This window comes from Amblyomma americanum, chromosome 10 (genome assembly GCF_052857255.1).
Source record: "Amblyomma americanum isolate KBUSLIRL-KWMA chromosome 10, ASM5285725v1, whole genome shotgun sequence".
NCBI classification, from domain to species: domain Eukaryota; kingdom Metazoa; phylum Arthropoda; class Arachnida; order Ixodida; family Ixodidae; genus Amblyomma; species Amblyomma americanum.
In genome coordinates, this window is record NC_135506.1 from 134,317,372 (window position 1) to 134,331,363 (window position 13,992).

Genomic DNA, 13,992 nt, shown 5'->3' on the forward strand with positions numbered 1-13,992 from the left:
AAGATTACCTTTCTTTCCTTATCTCCACAGACGTTTCTTTTTCTTGTTTAAACGGCGATGTTGATTATACCAAGGTGCACAGTGGTTAGTTGTGATCATGATGATTGCCATGAACTTTCCAATTAGGCTGTTCAAAATAGTTTTAAAGAGGAACCAGTAGCTTTAAAACATACGGAAATGTAGTTTTAAAACAGGACTAGAGAGCAAGTGAAAATGTTTGAGGAAATGAGAAAAGAAATAACACAATTCCGCATTCAGACTGCTGTAGTAAGCTCGATTACGACACCCTATTTCCTTTTTAGTTATTATTTGCTTTTTAAGGGATGTGTTAATGTGACTAGTTATGATATCATGATCAGAAAATTCTCCCACATGAAGTATATCAGTAAATATGTCAGGGTTTTTTGTTGAAACTATTAACATTAATTAATTAAAATTAATTATTATTAATTAAAATTATTAATTAAAATTATTAACAGTCCTAGCTTTGGATCGTTTGGGCTTTTTAGTAAGCTCGTTTCAAGCATAGACAAGTTTGAAGAAAAGAGTTAGCTTCTACGTTACGTGCTGCCACGGATAGTGTTACGCAGTTGATGTTAAGGAACTTAAAGTTACCAAAAATTATTACTTCAGAATCTGCAAAACGCTTAAAATCCCGATTTAGTATATGATAAAATTATTATGCAATGTTGTCGCTCATATCCAGTGGGCGACAGAAATTTGCCAACTATGAGATGAAGAATAACAACCACGAGCATTCACGCATCCATGAGCATTCAAGAAAGGATGTGACAATGGCTGGCGCAGCAAAGGTATCATTATATGCAGCGGTAAGGGCACCATCGCCTCTTCGATACCTCGGCGGCGAAAGTGACCCTGTCACAAACGGAATTGCTAAGCCACGTTTGTGTTCGGGCAACTGAAGATGCCTGGCAGATGTCGGTATGGATGAAAGGACAATATTGTTAACAACCACACTTCTGTTGTTAGTGTACAAAAATGATATCATTTTTTTACAGCAAGGAAATGCGGTTGGGATGGTGTGGCAGATCCAGTAGGTAGACTATGGTGAACAATGGAAGGTTGTCATACGTCAGGTTGGCGAGTAACTGGCATGGCACGGTCTTGTTTCGTGTCCCACAAGTATGCGTCACCGTTTATGTGCAGCTTTTTGAATACAAGACGTATGCGATCGCTGTCCTTTCTTACAGTGCGGGAGAAGTTTAATAACTTGCCTCGTTTTTTTTTTCTGACCGCCTCGGTCCAGTCCTGTGCGATACTGAAACTAGTGTTTTTTTATGCACTTGGCTTAAAACATTCTACCTATTTTTACTTAAATTGTTTTGAAGTTATAGGCCGTACCTTAATGGCGGAGAATCGGCCGAAGCTATGAGCGCTCGAAACAGATGAAAGTTATTTCGAGCTACGCCGCACACAACTTCACGCGGCGCTGTGAAAATTCCCATGTGACAGACCTGTTTTAATCCCAGAGTCCATAAAAAAACAAAATTCGAGCGTAGGGACCCGTCCTCCAGATCACTGATCTTGCCTTGAATTTTTGATAAATTTAAACTAGTACTAGCAAGTTGAACGTTAGATGTCAATGACTATGACTCAAGAGTGTGTACATGCTCTCGCGCGTGTTCTTCCAGTTGACGATTATCATGTACGGAACCCTGTGGATCCTGGACTCTGCTCAGGTGTTGAGTGCATCGGCCTCCTTTTCAAGCGTCTACTTGCTTTCCCTGATCGAGGCTTTCCTCAACAGCTTGCCGCTGCTTATGATCATGGCAAACAGGGTATGTACCCACATCGACGATTTTTCGGTCCCTCAAGTGGCACTATATAGCAATTCACTGTGCATATATCCAACGCTTTCTTTTTTGAAGAAAATAGAAAATGCTAGATAGGCAGTCTTGATGCTGATCACCGTGTCTGTTCTCAACAAGTGTATGTGCTAACCGCAGTGAAGGTAAAGAGCGGAAAGCGACGCAAATTCTCAAAACCCGTCATCTTAAGTACTGCGTGTCATGTGCTGCGCTTAGCGCTGCTGTGCCCTGTGCTTCCCGGCGTGCCACATTTGATAAAGAGTGTAACGGCATGATAAATTTTAATTTTTCCTTTAATTCTTAACATGCAAAAGAAACGGTCATTTCCGACTTATTTATAAAATCAAAGTAAGGATTAAGCTGTCAGAAATGCAGGAGGCCAACCAAAAGTAACATAACTACAAAAGTTTCTGAAATTTTTGTGGTCACAATGCTGCACTGGCAGACGATGGAAAAGTGTTCGATTTTTGCGCCTCATTTACTATGCACCTGCTTGTCTCCCGCCAGTGCTTTCGTTCTTGGTAATAATAAATCACCATGATTACCTGAATTAAATTATACTCTAATAATATTTCTTCAAAAAATAAATTTCCATTCTTTCGCATTTTGCAATGAAAACTTCTCTTATTATCTACTCGTATGTGATAACTGTTATCTGACAATTTCAATGCCAGTGCATTGCGCGGTTAATATATATTGCGCTAGCTTGGCTGTTTTCTCTTCTTTCTCCTAGTGCGACCAGCAAATAAGCATTCATAATATACATAACTAACGACTCAGCACTTTGTGCGACGTTTTTTTCTTCATGTCTAAACTTTATCGCAGTTTCGCTTCAATCGAGCACAAGGATGGGCCCAATATGAAAAACACAACAGCACGCAAATTTTAAGGTGCCACATTTTTGTTCCTCTTAACTCACTGATATACAGGACATCGCCGCATCTATCGCGGGGAACTAATAACGTGATAAATTAGAGGCTTTAAAAGCGCAATAACTCGAAACGTTGCTAGTGGATTCGGCAGTCAACAAATTTCCACCGGTCGGCCTCTCTTTTGGAACAATCGACGCCAGTGCAAAACCTTTCCTTATGGCCTCCTTCAAACTTTCTGACAGTATGACAGTGCAGCTACTACAGCTAGTGTGTAAAACTTTTGCGCTTCGTTCTCTTTCAAGCGAGCCATAGAAAATCTTTAGAGGTGAGGCCTGAGGTGAGGTTCTGCACTGATCCCTATCAAGTCCTCGTACAATTACTGCCGTAATTTTGCGGGGACCGCAGCCGTCGCCCAGTGGGTTGGGCGCCCGTCTCTAGTGCGGGAGGTGGTTAGTTCGAAACCCACCGCCGGGCACCCACCGGTAAAAATGTGTACAAGCGGCCCCCGGCTTTCTTCAGGGGTGTTCCCTTGGAAGAAGCTCCGTAAACCCCGCTGCGCCCCTCGCGGGCCAAGCCCCAGTTTCGAACAAGTCGCAGCCTGCTAAAGGTGGTACCCCTTCGGCCAACGTGGTTCGAACGCGAGCATAGTCTTTTTTTTTTATTTATTCGAGAAGTGTGCCATGAGGCATAAGTTGAAAAAGGAAAGGGGGGAAGGAATGCACGGGATTGAAAGTTAAAAGAAGGAGTGAAGAACCATTGCGCTGAGGTAGTCGCAGAGGTTGTTAATGAAACGGTTGTCCATTGTCCACTTCACGAAGTCACTTTCGCGGTTCCACCGCAGGCCCACCTCCCTGAGGAGCCGTTTTCTGATAGCAGCCGTCGCTGGGCACGTCCACAACAAGTGCCGCACATCACATATGTCCGGTGCAGCGCCACAGTGAGGGCACCTGTCAGGTAGTGGCAGATCTTTGGCACGCCACCGATGACGGACAGATGGTGTCAGAGCCGCCCCTGCCCGAATCCGGCGCACGGATACCTCCTCCTGCCGAGTAAGACTACGGGGGAGAGGGTGCGAACACGGAGGAATTAGAGCGCGTGTTCGCTGGCGCAGAACTTCGGAATCGGAAACGTGGGAACGCGAGCATAGTCTCGATGCGCTGTGCCTGGGCGCGCACGCCCTAGCGCAACGGAATCTCCTCCTCCATGAGGACAAAGCAGACCTTCCGCAGAGAAGGCAACTCCCTCGGCGCCGCGGTGGCTCCGCGTCGCCGCCTCCCCTCTCGCGAGACGCACACACCGTCGCCCGCAGTTCTCTGGACAGAACTCTCGCCGAACCATGATCCGCTGGCACACAGCAGCAGCAGCAGTCATAAAAAAAAGGGCCACAAATGGGCTTCTACCGCACGATGCGGATTTAAGGTTGTTGACAGCGGAACTTATCGCTGATCCGTAAGAGCAACTGTGGTCAAGACCCTTTTTCCAAGCATCTCACCCAGAATGGAAATCTTGTGCCCATTAAAAACCGGTGGGTACCCGGTGGCACTGGGGATCGAACCCAGCACGTCGCGAATGCGAGGCGGATGCCAGCAGAGAGAAGTTCAAAAGGGCGAGGGACCAGGCTAATTGGTGCATATACGCCATTTCCGGAAAAGCTGGAATCAACATGGACACAGGGAGAGGCAGACAAAGACGAGCGCTCGTCCTTGTTCGTCTCTCTCTGTCCGTGTTGATTACAGCGCTTCCGAAAAAGAACGCACCGATAAGAGTGCAGCTTCTTCCGTGCTCTCCTACAGGTCTCGTCTTTCTTGTTTTTCTTCCGCTGCATGTAAATGCACAGTTGTAGCCGCCGTAGTGCCTAAAATATACTGGCTAATGTGCCGAGAGCCAGCGGTGCGCAATTGGAGATGGTGGCGCCGTTTACAAGGAAAGCCCACCGATGGCGACAGAAGGCGCTGTTTGTCGGGAGGGTGCTGTCGCAGCAGACGACGCGCTTTTCTCGGTTCGGAAGGCAGCAGATAGGTTTTGTGCATGCGTGATTAACCTGCTCGTGCGCGTATTTTTTTGTTGAGCGAGGTGAAGTGTTTGTTGTCTTGTGTGGCTGCTTGCACATGCAAGTCATCGCGTCCGCTCCTCCGAGTAGTTCTGTGCTGATTTCGTCGGTTTTGTGTGCGCGTTCTGTGCGTGCGTGTATCCGTTTCGCGTGCTTTCACCGTGTAGACAGATCATGGACGGAGCTCTCGATTGTTCTTTTCCCGTGCCCATCACTAAACGAGCTACATGTGACTGCACAAATTGATGTCAAAGCCAAAGCGACAGTGCTTTGTGCCACGCTGTAAAAGTGGTATACCACGTGAACAAGAAGCGCGTTTCCATGTTTACTGCACCATCTGATGCTGCTTGCAGAAGGGGAAGGACACTTCAAAAGAGAAGACGGAAGGCTGAAATCAACTGCTGTGGTTTGGGAGAAACATTTTATACGAAGCATACTAGCCGCACAACCGAACTCTTCCTTGCTGCGCCGCGCGCGGCCGCGTAGCTACCACTTCACCTACATCGGCGCACCACGTGATATGACGTCACAACAGCTGTGAAAGCTGGGGCTCAACTCGTGCGCTCGCTTGCGGACGCGCAGCCTCCGCCGGCGGCCTAACTCCCGCTCCTACCGCTAGGAGATACTGACGTCACGCAATTGTATAAAAGGCGACGCACTCGTTGAGTCAGTTGAGCAGCGAGATGTCGACCAGGGAGAGGGCGGCTCGCCAGACCGCAAAGCGCAAGTTACAAAGAGCCACTGAAACGGGAGAAGAACGAGAAGTACGGCTTGCCAAGCGACGTATGCTTCGCATCCTAGGCTTAACCATAAGCTAAGCCAGGCCATTTTTTATAGCAGTTTTATCGAGCGCATGGTGCAGTACCACCGTAGTAACCAGCGAGCTTCCGGCGATAAACCGCGTCGGAAACCCGACACCATGCCTATGATATTCACGCATTATCTAAAACACATTGTGCTTAAAATATCAGCAAGGAGGAAAACTATACATCTGAGCGAGCAAGAGCCTCCAGCAAAGCGTCACAAACGACCTGCGTCGAAAGCCTCCGAGTTGTGCTAAGCCATTGAGAGTGCTGAATCGGTGAGCCTGGAACGATCTGGTGCCGACAACGGAGCTTTAGTAATTGAAAAGCGTACCACAGGCTGTGGTTCTAAAGAAGCCAGCGCTGGTGAATTGGTGAGTCGCAAAATAATTGTGAACATATCTGCCGTACGTCCACAAGCGAGACCTATTCTGTAAAGTCTCTATTCCAGAGACATGGATGGAAGTGCCATCTCTGCAAGTGGATTAATTAGCTTGCGCCTAGTGTGAAGCTGAGGAAAACAACTTTGCTTGATGGGCAGTCAGTGGTAGCCGCGGTGTATCTGAGGAAAAGAGAGAAATCAAAACACGCCATAATGAGCTTCCAAAGGGGCCGAATCCTTGATCAAGAAGGTTTCCTTGACAAATCTTTGTTGTTGATGCGGCATAAAGCCGACCTCAGGAAAGCACACTTCCAACAAAGGCATGTATTGTAGTGAGAAGTGTTTATTACCTACGCGGTCTGATGGAGAGTCCTATGCTTTCTGAAAGTACCAAAGGATTCTGGCTGAAAGCCAAGCACGCAGAATATCTAAATAAAAGCCAGTAAAATTACCTAACGTGTTTAACCTGCTTTGTTTAAGAAAATGTTGCCGAAAAAGTGCTCTAGATAAAAGGTTTATGTTGTATCTGCTCAATAACACATCTTTCTCTTTATTTGGTTCATTAAGGTTTTAGCGTTCGGTCTTCGTCTTCATCGCTGCAGACTCTTGACCTTCAAAGCAGGGTTGGGCCCCTAGTCCAGGGCTCCAGTGAGTCGCGCTGCTGCGCTTGCGTGCTGCACCATTTCATCGGAGCTTTCGCGCATGCGACAAGCCCTAAATATTGTCACGTAGTGGTGACGGCAGTCGAAGCAGCGATGAAGACGGACGAAAGGGTCTTCTAAAAGAACTGTTTATTGGGCTGACTTGCACCCAAAATGGACTGAATCACTCGGCAGCGGCGAAGCGACTAGCGTGCTCGGCGGTCGTCGAACAGAATGCCGGCCGCTGTCGGCCGTGCTCAATTTAAAGCTGATAGCGAACTTTCGAGATAAAGAGCGCAAAGTTACTAGAACATTCCGGAACAACGTAGAATCAGCTCTGCCTGGCTGCGATCAATCGAGATAAATCTAGTCGCGTCTTGCGTCGCAGACAAAGCGATAAAGTGATGTGGCGGCAGATTTTAAAAACGACAAACACTGCAAATATTCGCGGCATTACTCCCCTCTCAAAGAAGCATCGACCCGATGCATTAAAACAAATAATTCGACTAGTAATAATAATAATAATTGGTTTTTTGGGGAAAGGAAATGGCGCAGTATTTGTCTCATATATCGTTGGACACCTGAACCACTCAGTAAGGGGAGGGATAAGAGAGGGAGTGAAAGAAGAAAGGAAGAATTATGTGCCGTAGTGGAGGGCTCCGGAATAATTTCGACCACCTGAGGATCTTTAACGTGCACTGACATCGCACAGCACACGGGCGCCTTGGCGTTTTTCCTCCATAAAAACGCAGCCGCCGCGGTCGGGTTCGAGCCCGGGAACTCCGGATCAGTAGTCGAGCGCCCTAACCACTGAGCCACCGCGGCGGGTAAGGAAAAAAGAACGGATCTTGCGAAAATAGAGCACGGAAATGCAGCGGGCTTTAGCGCGCATAATACGGCTTCAGACGGACTACATGGACAACTTCTGGTCGTACGCAGCGTCGCTGGGATGCAGTCATTCCGTCAGGGATGACTTCATAATCCAGTTCACCCAGCCGACGAAGAACCTTGTATGGGCCGAAATAGCGGCGCAAAAGCTTTTCACTCAATCCACGGCGGCAAATGGGTGTCCACACCCAGACTTGGTCTCCTGGCTTGTATTCTGCGTTGCGTCTTCGTAGGTTGTAGAGTTTGGCGTCGGACCGCTGCTGATCTTTGATCCATAATCGGGCAAGCCTTCGAGCTTCTTCTGCGCGTTGAAGATAGGCGGCACCGTCGACGTTCTCTTCTGTAACGTTGGGCAGCATGGCGTCTAGCGTGGTCGTGGCCTCCCTGCCATGGACGAGCCTAGAAGGCGTCATCTGGGTGGTCTCCTGCACTGCGGTGTTGTAGGCGAAGACGACGTAAGGCAGGATGACATCCCAGCTTTTGTGTTCGGCATCGACATACATAGCGAGCATATCGGCGATGGTTTTGTTCAGGCGCTCGGTCAGTCCGTTGGTCTGCGGATGGTATTCAGTTGTCCTCCGGTGGCTGGTTTGGCTGTAGCGCAGGATGGCTTGCGTTAGTTCCGCCGTGAATGCTGTTCCTCTGTCCGTGATGAGCACATCGGGTGCGCCGTGTCGAAGAAGAATGCACTCGACGAAAAATTTGGCGACTTCTGCTCCTGTTCCGTTCGGTAGGGCTTTCGCCTCGGCGTAGCGGGTCAGGTAGTCGGTCGCTATGATGTTCCACTTATTTCCAGATGTTGACGTTGGAAAAGGGCCAAGCAAGTCCATGCCAATCTGCTGAAAGGGCCTCGAGGGAGGTTCAATGGGGCTCAGAAATCCTGCTGGTCGTGTGGGAGGAGTCTTTCGTCGCTGACAATCTCGGCAGGTTTTCACATAGTGTGCGACATCGGCAGACAGTCGGGGCCAGTAATACTTGTCTTGAATGCGGCGGAGGGTGCGAGTAAACCCGAGATGTCAAGCTGTCGGCTCGTCGTGTGAAGCCTGTAGAACTTCTTCGCGGAGACAAGTAGGTACAACAAGGAGGTAGGCTGTTTTGTTCGCTGTAAAGTTCTTCTTCACAAGGACCTCATTCTGCACACAGAAGGAAGACAGTGCTCGCTTGAAGGAAGCGGGGGTGAAGAAACCTTGCCTTCCAGGTACTCGATGAGGCCTTTTAGGTCGGGGTCTGAGCGTTGCTGCTGAGCAAAAGAGCTGGGGCTGATGGGTCCCAGGAAGGCGTCCTCATCGTCGTCCGGCGGCGGTGCATCTACAGGGGCTCGTGAGACGCAATCTGCGTCACAGTGCTTGCGTCCGGTCTTGTAAACAACGGTGACATCAAACTCCTGGAGACGCAGACTCCATCGAGGGAGTCGGCCAGAGGGGTCCTTCAAATTGGCAAGCCAGCACAGCGCGTGGTGGTCGCTGACCACCTTGAACGGCCGTCCGTAGAGATAGGGGCGGAATTTTGACGAAGCCCAGATGATGGCAAGGCACTCCTCAGTTGTCGAATAGTTAGCCTCGGCCTTGGAAAGGGAACGGCTAGCGTATGCGATGACTTTCTCCAGCCTGTCGCTTTTTTGAACGAGGACGGCACATAGTCCCACGCTGCTTGCGTCGGTATGCACTTCACTTCACTTCACTTTATTTCCTTAAAGACCCTCGTGTGAGGGTATTACATAAGGGGTGGGACACATATAGATTAACAACAGAAAAAGTACACAAAACTTGAACGAGTTATACAAAGAAAAATGACTATCGTGATGCAAGCAAACGCGTAATTTGGTTAAGAAACATAGTTTGGCATGTGATGGCAGCAAGTTCATGGGGAAGGCCGTTCCAGTCGCTAGCAGTCCGGGGAAAGAATGATGAAGAAAAAGTTGTTGTGCGGGCTCGTGGCCGAGATACCTGCTGCTGATGTCCGGTGCGAATAGAAAAGCGCGGTGGGGGAGGGCAGATATAGAGTTCCTGTGATAGCTCGGAATAAAAGAATTTGTGAAATAGGGATAAACTAGCAATGTGGCGACGAAGTGCAAGAGTAGGTAGATTGGACTGCGAGTTCAGAGCTGATATGCTGATATCAAAAGAGTATGAGGAATAAATGAATCTTGTTGCCCTATTTTGAACTGATTCAAGTGAGTTAGTAAGGTATACTTGTTTCGGAGACCAGATGGGCGATGCGTATTCTAATTTTGATCGAACTAGTGATTTGTATGCGAGTAGCTTAACATGCTGGGGGGCAGAGTGGAGATGACGCTTTAAGAAGCCAAGCGTTTTGTTAGCAGATGAAATAATGTTCGCGATATGGCTATTCTACGTGAGGTCATGACTAAGATGAACACCGAGATATTTATATGATTGGACAGGGTCGATAGGAACGTTAGAGATAGAGTAGGGTAACAGGAGAGGATTACTGCGACGGTTGAAAGATATATACTTGCATTTGTTTATATTAAGTGTCATTAGCCAGTCGTTGCACTAGTTTTGTGCCAGATTTAGGTTATCTTTTAGGGATTGCTGGTTAACGGAGTCAGTAACTGTTTTGTGAATAACGCAATCGTCGGCAAACATCCGAATATGGCAATCTAATTTCCGAGGTAGGTCGTTATATAAATTAGAAACAAAAGAGGCCCTAGGACGGATCCTTGGGGCACCCCTGAGGAAACTGGTAATAAGTTAGACATTTGATTATTAATGACGACTGATTGGGAACGGTGAGTCAAGAATTCTTTTATCCATGCTAGTATGTCAGGATGCAAGCTTAGGCAGGAAAGTTTCAGTAATAGGCGGTTGTGGGGTACCTTGTCAAAAGCCTTAGCAAAGTCGAGGAAGATTGCGTCGGTTTGGAGGTTAGCGTCAAGGTTGGCATGCAGGTCATGAACGAAGATAGCTAATTGCGTTTCACAGGAGTATTCTTTACGAAATCCGTGTTGTGATGAATGGAAGAAATTATTTGAGTCCAGAAACTGCATTGTTAAAGAGTAAATGACGTGTTCCATGAGCTTGCAGGGTATGCTGGTTAGTGATATGGGGCGGTAGTTAAGTGGCGAATCTTTTTTACCCGACTTGTGGACTGGAACGACCTTCCCCACTTTCCAGTCGTGGGGTATGATACCCGTTGAAATGGACTGCGCGAACTTGGCAGATGCATGGCGAGTGTTCTTTAGGACTTTTGTGTTAATTCTATCAATGCCGGTGGATGAAGAAAATTTTAATTTATCTATTAGAAGGGATATGCCGGTTTCTGCGAACGTAACGGTTGGCATTGCAGTTGTGGGGTCATTGGTTGTCATGAGGGGTGGTGGTTCTTGTTCTTTAGTGAATACAGATGCGAAGGCAGAATTAAGTATGTTAGCGCACTCAAAGTCCGAAATAACACGTCCAGAATTGTCAGTCAGGGTAACAACGCGCGAATATTGGGGATTTAGAAGCTGTCAGAATTTATTCGGGTTATTTGTAAGTATATTTCGCAAGTCGATATGATAAAAGGAACGTTTAGCGTTTTTTAGTGCGACCAAATACGCCTTTTCAGCACCGTAATATTTTTCCCATGCGCAGTCTGCTCTGCTCAGTTTGGCACTTCTGAAGAGGTGTTTTTTTTTATTTTCTAATCTTCCAAGAGTCTTGGTGAACCATGGTTTGTGGTGGTTAGCGCGGAAGCTGCATTTGGGGATATATTTGTTAGTCAATTCATTCATTTTGTGCTTAAACATTGACCAGTTTGTGTGGATGTCTTGTTCGTCAAATGATTCCTGATAAGATGGAAAAAAGGCCTCCAATTCCGCGTTGAAGGCCTCATAGTTTCCTTTGTTGTAAAGAGAAATTGTTTTTTGGGAAGTTTCTCTTGTCATTGGAGAGAAGTTAAAGCATGCATGAATAACTTTATGATCGCTGATTTCACGGAGGTAAGTGATAGCCTTGAGGCTGTCGGGGTAGCTAGATAGTATGAGGTCAAGAATGTTAGCAGTATCTCCGGCGATGCGTGTAGGCTGTGTTACTAGTTGCGCTAGGTTAAAGTTTAGGCAGACATCCATAAGTTCACGGGATTCATCCTGTCTAAAAACAGGTTGATGAGGAGTAGACCAATTTATGCCAGGATAGTTGAAATCTCCAAAAAGGAGGATGTGTGCCTTAGGGTGTCTAGTTTTAAGTTCGTTTAAAATGTTCTGCAATTTACGGGGGAATTCGGGACTATTATGAGGGGGTCTGTAACAAACTCCAATTAATATAGATACTGGTGTGGCTCGGCAAAGGAGCCATAGTATTTCGAGGTCTGATGTGATGTTGATGTGTGAACACTGTAACTGATTGCTTGTGGCAATAAGGACGCCCCCCCCCCCCCCCCCCCCGCGAGAGCTAGTGCGATCAGCACGAAAAAGATTAACGTTTGGTAAGTTGCAAAGAACTTCAGCGTCGCTTATACTATCAGTCAGCCATGTCTCTGTCAAAACGAGCAGATTGCTGCCCGTTGAAGACACGAGACTGGACAGAAGATCGGTCTTTGAAAGCAGGCTGCGTATATTGGTATAGATAACCGACAGACAAATATTCTCTCGAGGGGTGGTATAGCAAATATTAGATTTGTGACGGTGGCGAGATAAGCGCTATGCTATTTCTGTAACCGTTTCTGTGGCAGCATCAAAGGTGCAGCGTTGTTTTCCGAGAAAAAGTGTCTTGTACCGCAGGGAGAACGGTCCGGTTTCTACTTTTGCAAACGCGACAAGGTGTTTGCGTGCTTTTCGAACAGGAATGGAAAAGTCTTCTCCGATGCTAAAATCGGTGCCCTTCAACTTGGGTCCCTCTGAGAGGATAGTTTCTTTTGTTTTAGAGGACAAACATTTTACTATAATCGGCCGTCGACGGCCTTCCTCATAGCGGCCCAAACGATGTGCACGCTCAATTTGACTTGTGTCCAAGGTTATCTGTAATTTGCCCTGACAATGGTGGATTATTAATTCTTCCAATTCAACGAGCGTTTCGCGCGAATTAGAATCCGAAAGGCCATAGAATATCAAATTGTTACGGCGTGACCTATTTTCGGTGTCATCTAACCGAGCTTCAAGGTTAGTAACAAGAGCAGCAGTCTTAGCGGAGACAGATTGGGCAGATTGTAGATCGGTTTTGAGAGTAGAGAAACCCTGGAAAACACTTTCTAGGTCAGCTACGCGCTTACTCATATCAGAAATTGTTATGTCAATAGAACGCATCTGACGCTTAAGGTCCGTACATCGGTTATTATTTGGTCTTGAGCAGTTGACAATGTCTCCAGCTTAGCAAGAATGCGGTCCAATTTATCAGGACCAGGATTCGTCTCAATATCGCAGGAGGGATTTTATGACAGCAAAACATTCATCAGCGACAAAAATGCAACACTGCAGGCTCGGCAGCTGTAGCAGACAGTAGTTACTATTTTTTTTTTTGCAAAAAGGCAATATGGTTTACTGACCTGCATAGCGAAAATCAGTGAATGAGGAGGCTGTGTCATGGCACAGCTACCGAGCCCGCAAAGCGCGGGCGGGAAGCGGTGCTTCTTATGCGCTGGCAGGAACGATGTTGTCGCTGCCGCTTGTGCTTTCCATCCGGTGTCGAGGATCCAGTGAGGGGGCGCGGCTTTTATCGACGCTTCCGAGGCGCCCAAAGCAAATGTTCGGTTATTCCCATTGTAGAATGGCATTTCAAGCTCTGGTAGGACGACCCCACGGAAAAGGTGAAGAGTACTGGCAAGACGTATGCGAAGGTAGGCACGAGCACCTGCATAGCGAAAATCAGTGGATCAGGAGGCTGTGTCATGGCACAGCTACCGAGCCCACAAAGCGCGGGCGGGAAGCGGTGCTTTCTTATGCGCTGCCAGGAACGATGTTGTCGCTGCCGCTTGTGCTTTCCATCCGGTGTCGAGGATCCAGTGAGGGGGGCGCGCTTTTATCGACGCTTCCGAGGCGCCCAAAGCAAAGGTTCGGTTGTTCCCATTGTAGAATGGCATTTCCAGCTCTGGTAGGGACGACCCACGAAAAGTTGAAGAGTGCTGGCAAGATGTGAAGGTAGGCACGAGCACCTGCATAGCAAAAATCAGTGGATCAGGAGGCTGTGTCATGGCACAGCTACCGAGCGTTTTCATCAAAATGCGCAAGGATTGATGGAGACTGTAATCGACGCTGAAGTTCCTTGAAGGCTTCTGCTTGCGGGCGCTTCCCATTTAAACGGCACGTCTGCCTTCGTCAGTTGGGTCAGGGGCTCGGCGATGCGCGAAACGTTTTTCACAAATCGTCGGTAGTATGCGCACAGTCCGAGAAATCTGCGCACTGCTTTCTTATCGGCCGGCGGTGGAAACTGTTCAATAGCAGCTATTTTCCGCGGGTCTGGGTGTACTCCTTCCTTGCTAACGATGTGGCCTTAGAAACAGCAGCTCTTCGTAAGCAAAGCGGCATTTCTCTGCTTTCAAGGTTAGGCCAGACGACTTGATTGCGTCCTAGTACTGTTCGATGTCTTTTG

General features: G+C 47.6%; 1 protein-coding gene across 7 annotated transcripts in view; it reads left to right on the top strand.

Moving 5' to 3' along the window:
* LOC144107794 (multidrug resistance-associated protein 1-like) overlaps positions 1-13,992 on the top strand; it is a 592,391-nt gene that overhangs the window by 348,919 nt on the left and 229,480 nt on the right. For all 7 annotated transcript variants that reach the window (XM_077640975.1, XM_077640979.1, XM_077640978.1 and 4 more), the window contains one exon: positions 1,653-1,799. In XM_077640975.1, coding sequence (XP_077497101.1) covers positions 1,653-1,799 — 147 coding nt within the window. The remainder of the gene's footprint in view (positions 1-1,652; positions 1,800-13,992) is intronic.